Source organism: Strix uralensis, chromosome 9, assembly GCF_047716275.1.
Source record: "Strix uralensis isolate ZFMK-TIS-50842 chromosome 9, bStrUra1, whole genome shotgun sequence".
Lineage (NCBI taxonomy): Eukaryota > Metazoa > Chordata > Aves > Strigiformes > Strigidae > Strix > Strix uralensis.
Window position 1 is genome coordinate 29,232,475 of NC_133980.1, and position 12,704 is coordinate 29,245,178.

The following is a 12,704-nucleotide window of genomic DNA, read 5'->3' on the forward strand; positions in this document are numbered from 1 at the left end:
AGGATCCAAAAATTGAGTCAGTGATTCTGAGGCTATAGCCGATTTCCAGAAAAGCAAACAGGATTATGGAATAAAGGAAGGCTTCGCCATCCTCCCTTTGTTACCATTTGCTGAGTCAGAACACCAAAACTCTGCCAAACACACTCAAAACACGCAGCCCCCTGCCAAGTCCTGGAAGACGGGGGGCAATTTGGCTGCTCTCTCCCTTTCAAGCATGTTAAACAAGAAGGCATCCTTGTCAGCTCTAAAGGGCCCACCCCCACGTGTAAGGAAGAAACACAATATTTATCAGAGAACATTCCCACGCAGCGAAGGATGCAGCTAGGAAATGGTCAACATGTGCTCAGGGCAGACACCACAGGCTTGCAAAGACCAGCCACTGCGTGGGGGCTCTGCTTCAAAAGCTCATGATGGAAACATCTGTGCAGCAAAGAGGCTGCGTATTTTTACAGCACACCCTCAGCTTGAGCTGTATTGCTCCAAATGGTGCCTGACATAGAGGCAAAGAAGTATGTCTGGCCACACACCCCCAAAGAGAGTGATTTCACACATCAGATAGTAAAGAATGATGCCCAGGTTTCTGACCATATCTGCTAGTGTCACAAATTCAACTCAAAACTCCTACACCACTGTCTGAGGTTTGAGCAAAAGTTTTTCTTTTAGCCACACTCTGGCCCACTGAGCAGGGAGGGCGAGGATTGCTGGCTTATGTACATCCACACCCCCCGCCAGTGCATTATGAAAAAACACCTCTGCAGCTATTCACTGCACCAGCCCAAAGGCTTAGCGAAACAAAGGGAAACGAATTTGGCACAGCGGCGCCTGAAACACACAGACCCTATTTCAAATCTGTCAGGACAAGCAGTCTCGCAACAGCAGCTCTGCATGCCACCATGTACACTGCCACAGTCCTGCTAAATGCAGTCTGATATGACAGCCCGAGACAAGACATGATCAGCAGCATCTCATCCTCTTCCCGTTTTACGTTCTTGAATTGCCTAGTGGTGTTGCTTACAGCTCTTACTCTTAGAAAGCTGTGAGGCCAATTAGATTTTTTTTTTTTTAATTCAAATGCCATCTTATAAAGATCAAAGTTCAACCACAATCCAGGTCCTATCAAAAGGCAATCCGGTAGGTTCACTATCACAGAATGATCTCGGTTGGAAAAGTCCTTGAAGCTCCTCCAGTCCAACCATGAACCTCACACTGACCATTCCCAACTCCACCAGATCCCTCAGCGCTGGGTCAACCCGACTCTTCAACCCCTCCAGGGATGGGGACTCCCCCCCTGCCCTGGGCAGCCCATTCCAACGCCCAACAACCCCTTCTGCAAAGAAATCCTTCCTAAGAGCCAGTCTGACCCTGCCCTGGCGCAGCTTGAGGCCATTCCCTCTTGTCCTGGCGCTGGTTCCTTGGCTCAAGAGACTCATCCCCCTTCTCTGCACCCTCCTCTCAGGGAGTTGTAGAGGGCCATGAGGTCTCCCCTCAGCCTCCTCTTCTCCAGACTAAACCCCCCCAGTTCCCTCAGCCGCTCCCCATCAGACCTGTGCTCCAGACCCTGCACCAGCTCTGTTGCCCTTCTCTGGACACGCTCGAGTCATTCAATGGCCTTTTTGGAGTGAGGGGCCCAAAACTGAACCCACTCATCGAGGGGCGGCCTCACCAGTGCCGAGCACAGGGGTCAGATCCCTTCCCTGTCCCTGCTGGCCACGCTAGTGCTGATACAAGCCAGGATGCCATTGGCCTTCTTGGCCACCTGGGCACACTGCTGGCTCCTGTTCAGCCGGCTGGCAATCAACCCCCCCAGGTCCCTCTCTGACTGGCAGCTCTCCAGCCTAGTTGAGATGTCCACTAGGACATCTCAAAGCTCCACTGTGGTCACTTTGCACATGTCTCCTTTAAAAGTCAGTTAAATATAATAAACTCACCTTGCATTGCATCACCTGCCTCCCCAGGAGCCAGGAGAGACCCCTTCAGGAAAATTCTAGCATCACAACAGCTGTGTGCACCAGAGCACTGAATGCCCTTGCTGCCTGCGGTCAGCCATGCAAGGCCTTTGTCTGTTTTGCTTAGCTTATTTAGGTGCTCAGCTACAAGCACATCTCCCCAAGGCAGGTTCCACTAGCACATGAGAATGGTACTCATTCAAGTTGATACTCTTTACAAGAAATATTAAAGGTATGAAGCAGTGTTTGCATCAAAGTGCTGTGCTGGGGAAGCCTTCAAAACCTGCAACTCCATGGCTGTTAATAAATTAGCACTTTTCTCTAGCTGACTAGTTTATATGTCATCAAGCAGTAAAGATGTGTCCCCCTAACACCCACTGTACAGGTAAAACCCTTTCCCTAGGACATGTACCAGGCTTATCTGAGAACTCTGTTTTATTGACATTCGTCAAAACAATGCAAACATGTAAGAAAGTTAATTCCATGAAATCACATTGTTTAAGTGCTATCTTCATATAAAAAAAAAAAATCCATTGAATTTCATTCGTTAAAAAAATCAAACATTTCTTTTTCACATTTATAAAAACAGTGCAGCTGGCTCGTACCATGAAGATGCAGGCGATGGGCAGGGGCCTGTGCCCAGCTCTGCACCAGGAAGGGCTCATTGCTGGGCACTTGCTCACCACGGACACTAACCATGATGACAGCCTCCCCGCTAAAGGATCTGCAACAAGGCATACTTCATCATCCTCTAGCGACACGCACTTTCTCAGTTACCAACAGAACAGTTACAACACATTCCTGGGAAAGCGGTAGTGATAAAAAAATCCTACGCCAGGCAGACAGTCCAATCCACACCAAGGCTGGGCATCAGATCCACATCAAGTGCCTTGAGTCAGGATGGCCGCAGAGTCTTAATGAGAACTGTTTTCATGTATCGCTGCCTGTTCCCAGAACTCTGTAACAAAACAAGAGGAGCAAATTTTACTCCCAACGCTAGCAAAGAAAAAGCAACTCAAAGACTAAAGAAAAGGAAAAAAAAAACAACTTTCTAATGGTCTGAAACAAGCAATGGCAGAAAAGCATGATAAGGGCTTGTCTCTGGCTCCTAAACCACTTCTACTTGGGAAGAGAAAGACACTACAAAGCAAGAATTATTTGAAATCTCACTCAATTCTCTTAAGCAAAAAGTGAGACAGGTAAGTACAGACATTAATACACACAGTCTCTTTGAAAGAGCAGCTATTAAACTAAGTTTTTACATCAGATTATGTACAATATGCCTATCTGCCTTTACAGAGGCACACATATGTCCCCAACAAATCAGAACACCTGCAGAGAACAAGAGAGGTGCTGAGTACACTGGGAACAGATTCAAACTGAAAACAGGTTTTGTCTGCAAAATAAGAACTAAAACCAAATGGGAGAATGTCCACTGAACAGCCTCCTACTACCTCCACCTCTGCCTAGGCTGTGCACACAAACATGGGGCAATTCTTCTAGACAGAGAAGAACCAAGAGAAACAGGCCCTCTACTCACCCTTCCTTTCTTTTTGCTGTACAGGAACATGATGCTATCCTGCTGCCTGCTTGGAGCCTGCTGCGGGAGGAACGAGGCTATCCAGCTGCTGACGGTTCCCTGTCTGAACCAGCCATTCATAGAATTTGTTTTCTACCAGTATCTGGAACTGTTTCCTCTGATCCCTGAAACCAAAAGAAAACCAGCAGGGAAGTATGTAAAGGTCACATTTATTTATAGTATTATCACAGAATCATAGAATGGTTTGGGTCAAAAGGGACCTTAAAGACCGTCCAGTCCCAATCCCCTGCCATGGGCAGGGACACCTTCCACTAGCCCAGGTTGCCAAAAGCCCCGTCCAACCTGGCCTTGAACCCTTCCAGGGAGGGGGCAGCCACAGCTTCTCTGGGCAACCTGTGCCAGGGCCTCACCACCCCCACAGTAGAGAACTTCTTCCTTATACCTAGTCTAAATCTGCCCTCTTTCAGTTTAAAACTTACCCCTCGTCCTATCCCCACAATCCCTGATCAAGAGTCCCTCCCCTCTTTCCTGTAGCCCCTTTAAGTACTGGGAGGCTGCTATAAGGTCTCCCCGGAGCCTTCTCTTCTCCAGCTGAACACCCCCAACTCTCTCAGCCTGTCCTCACAGGGGAGGTGCTCCAGCCCCTGATCATCTTCGTGGCCTCCTCTGGACCCACTTGAGCAGGTCCGTGTCCTTCTGATGTTGGTGCCCCCAGAGCTGGACCCAGCACTGCAGGGGGGGGTCTCATGAGAGCGGAGCAGAGGGGGAGAATCCCCCCCCTCGCCCTGCTGCCCACACCGCTCTGGATGCAGCCCAGGACACGGTTGGCTTTCTGGGCTGTGAGCACACATTGCTGGCTCACAGTCAGTTTTCCATCCACTAATACCCCCAAGTCCTTCTCCGCAGGGCTGCTCTCCATCCACTCCTCGCCCAGCCTGGATTTGTGCTTGGGATTGCCCCGACCCATGGGCAGGACCTTGCACTTGGCCTTGTTGAACTCCATGAGGTTTGCACAGGCCCACCTCTCCAGCCTGTCGAGGTCCCTCTGGATGGCACGTCCCTTCCCTCCAGTGTGTCAGCCACACCACACAGCTTGGTGTTGGTGTTGTCAGAAAACTTGCTGAAGGTGCCTCGATCCCACTGTCCATGTGACCCACAAAGATGTTAAACAGCGCCAGTCCCAACACCGACCCCTGAGGACACCACTCGTCACTGCTCTCCATTGGACATCGAGCTGTTGACCACAGCTCTTTGAGTGCGACCATCCAGCTAATTCCTTACCCACCATCACATCCATGTCTCTCCAATTTAGAGACAAGGATGTCATGAGGGACAGTGTCAAATGCTTTGCACAAGTCCAGGCAGATGACATCAGTAGCTCATATACTTCTAACCTCACCTTCACTACCAAAACAAGCCTCTATATATATCAGCTAAGAGCTGGGCTTGGTTCCAACTGTCTGTACCAGGAGGAGAAGGTTTTTACCAAGTGAATATGACTACAATGAACCCCAAAGGCAGAACTTGGTCAAGTTAGAGAAGTCATGCAAACTTCCCCATCAAACTAGCACAGCAACCCTGTGGGCTGCCCCTGCTTTACTCTTAGAGCACAGATTAAAAACTGTCTGAAAAGGGAGAAAAATATTAGTAACCAGGGTTCAAGCACTAAAGACACAAAATTCTGTTCTGACAGCATCTGAGAGAGGATGGAGATGAGGAAAAATTGCACCACCACTCCTCAAACAACTCCCATTACTGCTAAATAACTTTTGGGGTGTTTTTGCTAAGACCAGCAATAACAGGGTGTACCACTTAGCTCAGGCGCTGTCTGGCACCAGCCAGATGCCCAAGAGCAGCACAGGCTCATGGCAGTATTTCTCCAGAAGAGCATCCCAGTCATCTGGGATCAGCTCAGCTCCAGAATTTCTTAAGCCAAAGGTGGCATGGGTGTTGAGTAGCTCCTGCTGGAGTGTTTTTTTCCTATGAGCTTACATAACTCCTTTCTGAACCCACGTAAAACATGAACATTTTTGATATCCTGTGGAGATTTTATGTGGTTTTGCTTTGAACCCTTTCCTAATCTGATGTGCTGATCCCATCCTGTACTGGGAAAAGCAGCAAACCAGCCCTTTTCATTTTTGTGCCACTCAGCTTCAGAGAGGCTCAGTGTACCCAGACCCTTTTTTTCAGTCAAAGACTCTTTTTTGTACTATTGCTTCCATTTGAGACATTCCCCAGAAAGCAGGGTTCTAGGACAGAAACTAACCTAAATTCCTCCCAGTGAACGTGAACACAAAGGCAGTCACTTCTTTCTTTCCTCATGGTTTTATCTTCTACAAGTGCTTTTTATATACCTTGATCTGCTACTGACCCTGAAAGACTTTCTGTCTGATATGCTCAGAAAATGAATAAACAGGATTTTATGCTTTTGCAAGTTGTTCCTCAAGCTGTCTTACTGGTCCTGTCTTATGGGGGTTTTACTTTCAGCCTGGCAGGATTTACATTCTTTTTTTGCCCCACTTTCCTCATTCAGACAACTTCAACTACTTGAAAGATGTCTTCTTTTTCTTAACATTCTCTTTCACCTCCCCGTTCAAGCATGGCAGCTTTTTTCTTTCTACAAGTCTGATATCCTGTTTGCTCTAAGCTTCCTAGTTGTCTCCCTAGTTGTTTCCCTGACTGCAAGAGACAGAGACATTTTACAGTCAGCTGCCCAGTTTCTTTTCAGCAAGCTTCTAAACTTGGCACAGTTTTCCCCCTTTTATGAAATAAGCCACTCCAGTAGTGAGCTCTTGCCTCCTGTGACCGCTGTGGAGGATGTTAAATCTAAGCACATCATCCTTATTACCTCACATTTCTTTAACAGTAAGGTTTTGACAGGCCAGACACCTTCACAAAACCCTGGCGTGAGAAGCAGCAGCCCTGGGAGGACAATGGCTGGAGGGGGAAGAACCTTAGATGAGGCTGATAGACACAACGGATGACTAACACAATGGCCAAAGTTGTAACTTTGCTTATAACAATTTAACTTCACAACTCTCTGCTGCCCTTGAAGACTCAGGGCCAAGAGTTTTGAATGTTTTTACACCTCTGTCACTACTACTCGGTCACTACTGCTCAGCCACCCTCCACCTGTAGGAAAATCCTGCCCCAGAATCCTTTCTCTCTCCCAGTCTAGAGCTCTTTCAAACTGCACGCTCCACACTCAGCACTGAGGCACCTGGATTTCAGGAAGGAACAAGGGAAGTGGAGGGAACTCCTCTGAAACAATGAACGATCAAATGGACTAGAAATCCTCAGCCTGGTATGATGGTAAGTGTTGACAGTTTGACCAGAGAGCAGGTTTTCATATTCTGTGTTCCCCACAGGTTAAACCCCTCCAAGATCACTGCTTATCAGCACCCAGTTACATGCCCGTTACAAGTCTTCGACTAAGCACAGAACAGAAAAAAATCTATACAGCTTAAGTACAGCTTAGGGAACAAAACTTGTTTTCATCTCTTCAAGTCTTTACAATTGAATATCTGGGTTTCTATCCCCATTCTATATTTGCAAAGGAAGCTGAGTCCTTCAGGTCACTGCATCAAAACAGTTCACAAAACAATAAAAGCAGCTAAACTGAAGTAAGCAGAGATTTGTACCCTTGCCCAATCTGTCTGGCTGCAGAAGAAAGCACACTGACAAAGGAAGCAAGCTGAACTTTTTCAGAACTCCACAACAGGTGCTGAGAAAGCAAACAGACGTGCACCAGTACATGAGCTGGGCTAGGACAGGCCTAGCTAGTACAGTAAAAGCTGGGCAGAGGATTCAATGCGATCTGATAAAGAGGACTTTAAAAGCTACTGTCCACGAGGTGATCCACTGTAACGGACCACATGCACATTCTTAGCTCACCTCAACAACAGATGGGACAGTAATTTAAAGCTTCAATCTCAGTGTAAAGGTTGGGCTAAGAGTGACCACCAATCAGCTGCAGGCCAATAATTAGTTGACCTGTTCAGGGTACGCACCCAAATCTCACCCACGGCAGCACACGACACTGGAAGCAGAACAGAGACAGCAGAGGGACAGTAGCCAGCATGAGTTAAGTCGTAAACTCTTACTGCCAGGGTGGAGCCCTCACCTCAGCCCTCAACAGTATCTAAACATGCTCTTCCTTGAGTCTCACAAGCTAGGAAAATGCAGTCATGACAAAGTACCTCCTTCAGAGTTAGGACTGCGAGCATTATTCTTCTTGTTATAATAATACCAAAGACCAGGATCCCAAGATTGCTAATTACTAATGCTCTGGAAATGGCATGCAACACATGGCTCATGCAAAACAACCCATTATTAAAACATTTGTGTTGAACCACATCAAATGAGTCTTCTGTTGGTGTGTCTGAGCTGAGCTGCAACGCAGCTCACAGGCTCCTGGTCGGATACAGCACTCACTTGGTCAGGCCTGCCTCCTTCACAGTTTTCTGCCAGATCTGTACCTTCCGCTCTCGCTGACTCAGCGCCTTCTGATAGGCGTGGGGAAGCCCACCCGGCGTCTCCGTGGTGTCTCCTTCCATCTCGAAAGGAATCACAAAGGTGTAGAAGTCCAAGGGCGGCAGGAGGCGGAAGACACTCGTGTCACTGCTCTCCTTGCACACCAGCATGGGGCTGTCCCAGTAGTTTGGCAGAGTGGCCAAGCCCACCTGAGCCATGTGGTCTTCCAGCATCGGATAATGGGTGTGGAAAGGGGCAAAGCTGACTGCTTCGTTCCCCGAGAGGATGAGAGGCTGGGTAGGTGTGAGAATGTAAAAAGTGCAGCCAGCAGTGGAAGAAAGGGACAAACAATGGCAAACCACAATGACCTTGACGTTGTCACAGCTGTGGACGTGAACAGAGGCCTGCACCGGGCCAAGGACAAAAGTGCTATTCCGACACTTCTCAATGGTCACAGATCTGCAAAAGAACAAGACAGTGAGGACAGAGTGAGCAGGAAAGAGCAAAACCAGGACTTTTTCACTGCTTAGTCCATCTAACAAGAATTTACCGCTTGAACAAACCTGCTGAAAAGACATCTAGCTGTGTCCCAGGAGAACAAAAACTCACCGGAGAGGAGAGAGGAGATAAATGAAGGACTCATTGCAGCGATGAATTCTTACGTGAGCCCCCACCAGGGTGTCCGAGCTCTTGGCCAGCGTCTGCTTGTACACCTGGCTCATTATCACCATGGGGAACACCTCAGGCGCCACACGACTATTGCAGGCAATCTTTGCTCTCCTGGTTGTTCCTTCAACTGCAAAATAAAGTTCACCAATGCATTTAAAATTGAAAAAAAAAAGCACAAAAAGGCTATAGGCGATTCCTACGTAGACATGATGGTTCACTGTCCACATCACTCAGCAATCCCTCAAGAAAATAATCAGCCCAAAACTTCAAGGATGGTACCATCAGACTGCATCACTTCATGCACCAGTCACACCATCCACCAGTGCCTAGGCAGGTCAGCAGTACGTAGCAGTCAGAAGAGCTCCAGAAGTCAGGGCACATTAAAAGATCAAAAACACTTCAAAAGTATTCAGGGGCAGCCAAAGCCTTCCACAAGCTACAGACAACCCTGACTGAGGCATCTCCACTTACAGAAGTCTGTTCCCGAACACAAGACTTAGCTTGGCACAAAGATCCTCAGGGCAAGCTTTATGTTGAAAGCAGGAACTGTACATTTTAAGACAGCGAAATGCTCCCTCTACAGTACAATCCTTGTGTAACCTCACTGTACTACCTAACGTGCCGCCGCTCTTACAGCTGTGCAGAGAAACAAAACATTAATCTAAATTTTTTTCTCCTAAGGTAGAAGGTGCCTTGGCTCCACTGCCATGTCCCCGCAGGCGAGAGATTCAAGACAAGGAAACCCAGAGCAGTTCTCAGCTTTGCTACAAACACATCACATCATCTATTCTCTGTGCTCAGCTGTACTTGAATAACAAGGGTAGTAGTAGTCCTGACCTCACTCAGAGGGGCCTTTGACAATAAAGTCATTAATGTTTGCTCACAAAAGTGATTCAAGGACCAGGAAAATACACACAGGTGTCACACAGCACCCTCTAATCACCCAGACTCACCTCCAAGCTGTCACTTTCCCCACTTCCACTGACAGTAAGAGGAAAAGGAGGCAAGCCTCCACAGCACTGCCAGATCCCTGGTCACCTAGGGGAGCTGAGACTGAGAAGTTATTTCTAAAAATAAAGGCAAGGCCTATAACTACCTTGCTGTGCCCACGCAAGTTTCTTCCCAGACTTGAGGCAGGCAGTCATTCCGAAAGGGTTTGTTGTCATGCAAGACCGCAGCCAGCTCTCTAGCTTGGGGAAAGAGAAGGCTCTGGAGACCTTTGAGTAGCCGTTCTGTCCGTGACAGGGCTGCCAGAGGGCAAGCTCGTGCAGAGGACAGACTGTCCTGGATTTGTTCACAGTCCCTTCAATAAGAAAGCTGAGGGCACAGACAGCTTCGTAGGACACCAAGCTTCTGTGTGTGGGATGGGAGGAGGCAGTGAGCTGCTCCGGCTCCAACAGCAGTTCCAGCATATCCGAGAGGTGGCTCTGCACAAAGGCACGGTGGTCCTGATCGTTCCAGTTCTTGGCAGGCAGAAAAACACAGAAGAAGGAGGTGAGTTCTCACAGAGCTCACAAGCTCCACTGACATTGTACAATGCATCTTTGCCTACACTCATTCTAAAAGAGGGAAAGAAAGTCAAATGTAGTGATATCTCCTGCTCACTGCTTCTGCTGTTCTGCTCTTTCCAAACATTACTGTCTTGAAACCTCTCCCCAAAAATAAAAAAGGATTTTATTCTCACTCCAAGTACCAAATATTTCATTCTAGAAAGCAGAAACAGACTCTCCTACAGTCCTTCCCACACAAATTCAGGCAGCTGTTACTGGCAATGGAAGGTAGGAAACAAATCAATAACTGACAGTCAAGGTCTTGCAACCGCTCTATTGGAAAATCGCTGCCTCTGTTCCAGACCTTCAGATATGATTCAGTGCCGCCTTCCAAGGCACTGCGGGGCAAAAAGCAGAGGGTCATTTCTTCACAGCAAGCGGGCCAATAAACCAAACAACCTTTGAAAGAATCGTTAGTTCAAATTCTAAAGGGCTCCAGACCAAAAAAAAAAAGCGCAAGACTAGAATTATGGCAGACCTTAATAAAGACAAGTTTTGCTGGCGTGTGAAGAGCAGAACAAGCAACACACAGCTGTGATTACATGTTGTCCTCATCATCCGTGAGGGCTGTAGCCAAAAGGGCTTAGCAAGCATCTGCGCGCATCGTGTCCAGCAGCTGGAGATCCCTGCGCTGTCCCAGATACCCTCCCGCACCGGACAAGCCTCGCTGCACCATTTCAACGGGGGGCACAGTTCACGTCAGGCATCGCTGAAGCTGGGGGAATCTCACCCAATTGCATAGAGAAAAGTAACACCAGTGGAGACAGACCCAATCCCATCGGGACCAAAACCCTTGGGAGGGGTACAATGGCAGCCAAGACACACCTCCTTCCTGTCCAGAGTTTTACGTAATGGCTACAGTTAAAAGAAAACATCGGCTTTTAAATAACACTGGGTGCTCCACAACCACCCAAGTCACAGCCCTGTGTCAGTTCCTCTCATTTCTTTTTTCATTTGTTCAAATCTTTCAGTATAAAGTTACCCAGTTCCTGGTTTTAATTAGTTCAGCTTGTCCCAAGCTACATTTCGCTAGCTCACAGAGCTCACAGCACCACAGTCATGACAGAAATCCCCTGAGGTTTGCAGCTGGCCTTTATAATGACATTGCCAATCTGTAATTCACTCCCAAATACAGCACTGCCCACAAGCTGCACCTGATACATCCGACTCATTTCTCTCCTTTCAAAATACTTGATAGTATTTTAAAAGGAAACATTAGCATTTCCACACGGTTGATCTACAGCTGACCAACTGCCCTCTCTGAAATATAACTTAATGCTAAGGACCACCCTGGAATCCTAATACTCTACAGAGGATCATGAGAAAGCAGCCTCAACATAAGCTTCCCGTTTGACTAATATGAAAATCAAAGAGGCAGCTGCTTCTTAAAAGAATTGCCAAGACACTGAAAGAACTTGCACAGTTGGTCTCAGACTCTAGGAAATTCCCATAGACAACTTTTGCTGGTAAAACTGCAGAGAATACACCAACTTTGTTTCATTTACTATTGAGCAAAATATCTCCAATTTGACTGTAGCTTAGACTTTACCACAGGCCAGGTTACACCCTCCCAGGAACAAACCAGCCACTTTTTGATCCACCTCAAGGCAGGTCTTTGCTGTTTCCCACATGGCCACACAAGAACCCTACAGCCACAAATACCTTATTCTCGCTGGCAGATTTTCCAGTCAGGCTGGGAGACTTGGTCCTGGGGCTGGGCCACTCCTCCCCGATCAGAGACCTTCGCAGAGAAACCTTGTTCACCTGTTGGACGTACAGGAACAGCAGGAACTGCAGGGTGTCTACCGACAGCTAGCCAAGAGGGGAGAAAAAGAGGCGTTAGGATGGGCTGGGCTCCCCCCACGCCCGCCCGGCTCGGGATGGGGCTCCTGCCTTGCTCCGCTCCCGCTCCAGCTCGTCGGCGCTGGCGCAGGCCGCCTCGGCCTCGGCCCACTCGAGGCGGCGCGCCGGGTCCCGCCGGAGGAGGCTGTGGAAGAGCTCGAAGTAGAGCCAGGCCAGGCCGCGGCCCAGCTGCAGCTTCCCGCAGGCGATGTGCCGCCAGCGGGGCCACGACAGCCGCGGGAAGCAGCCCTCGGCCGCCCGCGCCCGGACGTAGGCCGCCATCTTCCGCAGGCAGTGGGGACCGAGGCGGGCGGGCGGCGGGACGGGCAGGACCCCCACCAGGAACGGCTCCGTCTTCACCCACAGCCGCACCGGGGCCGCCGCCTCCATGGCGACCGCGGCTGCCCGCTTCCGGTGCCCACCAAGGCGCCGCACAGAGCGGCAGCCCCGCGGACCAACGAGAGGGCCCTTCTCTCACACCGTGGAGGACTCCGGCGGGTCCGCCCCCTCCCCGAGGAGCCGGTTTCGATTGGCTGCTCGAACCAGCGCGGAGGCGGGAATAAGCGACGCGCGCTCTGACTGGCTGCTGCCGGGAGAACTCGTGCTGCTGGGCGGCCTGGAGCAGCGATAGGGCAGGGCGCGGCGTGACGCCCTGAGCCCTAATTGGTCCGGCGGGCTCAGCGC

General features: G+C 49.2%; 1 protein-coding gene across 5 annotated transcripts; it reads right to left on the minus strand.

Moving 5' to 3' along the window:
* Positions 1–2,363: 2,363 nt before the first annotated feature.
* TBCCD1 (TBCC domain containing 1) lies at positions 2,364–12,501 on the minus strand. Of its 5 annotated transcripts, none has more exons than XR_012630042.1 (7): positions 12,072–12,501; positions 11,841–11,990; positions 9,725–10,091; positions 8,569–8,755; positions 7,965–8,418; positions 3,487–3,650; positions 2,364–2,904 (listed from the first exon to the last, which is right to left on the minus strand). XR_012630042.1 is itself a non-coding variant. In XM_074877986.1 (7 exons), the coding sequence occupies exons 1-6, from the start codon at positions 12,408–12,410 to the stop codon at positions 3,521–3,523; spliced, it is 1,671 nt and encodes a 556-aa protein (XP_074734087.1). In that variant the 5' UTR covers positions 12,411–12,500; the 3' UTR covers positions 2,364–2,904; positions 3,487–3,520. The 5 variants fall into 5 exon arrangements, 3 of the variants coding, with proteins under 3 accessions (XP_074734087.1, XP_074734090.1, XP_074734088.1); XM_074877986.1 differs by having other exon boundaries at positions 7,921–8,418; positions 12,072–12,500; XR_012630043.1 differs by lacking the exon at positions 2,364–2,904 and adding an exon at positions 7,381–7,525 and having other exon boundaries at positions 3,530–3,650.
* Between the last annotated feature and the right edge of the window lie 203 nt (positions 12,502–12,704).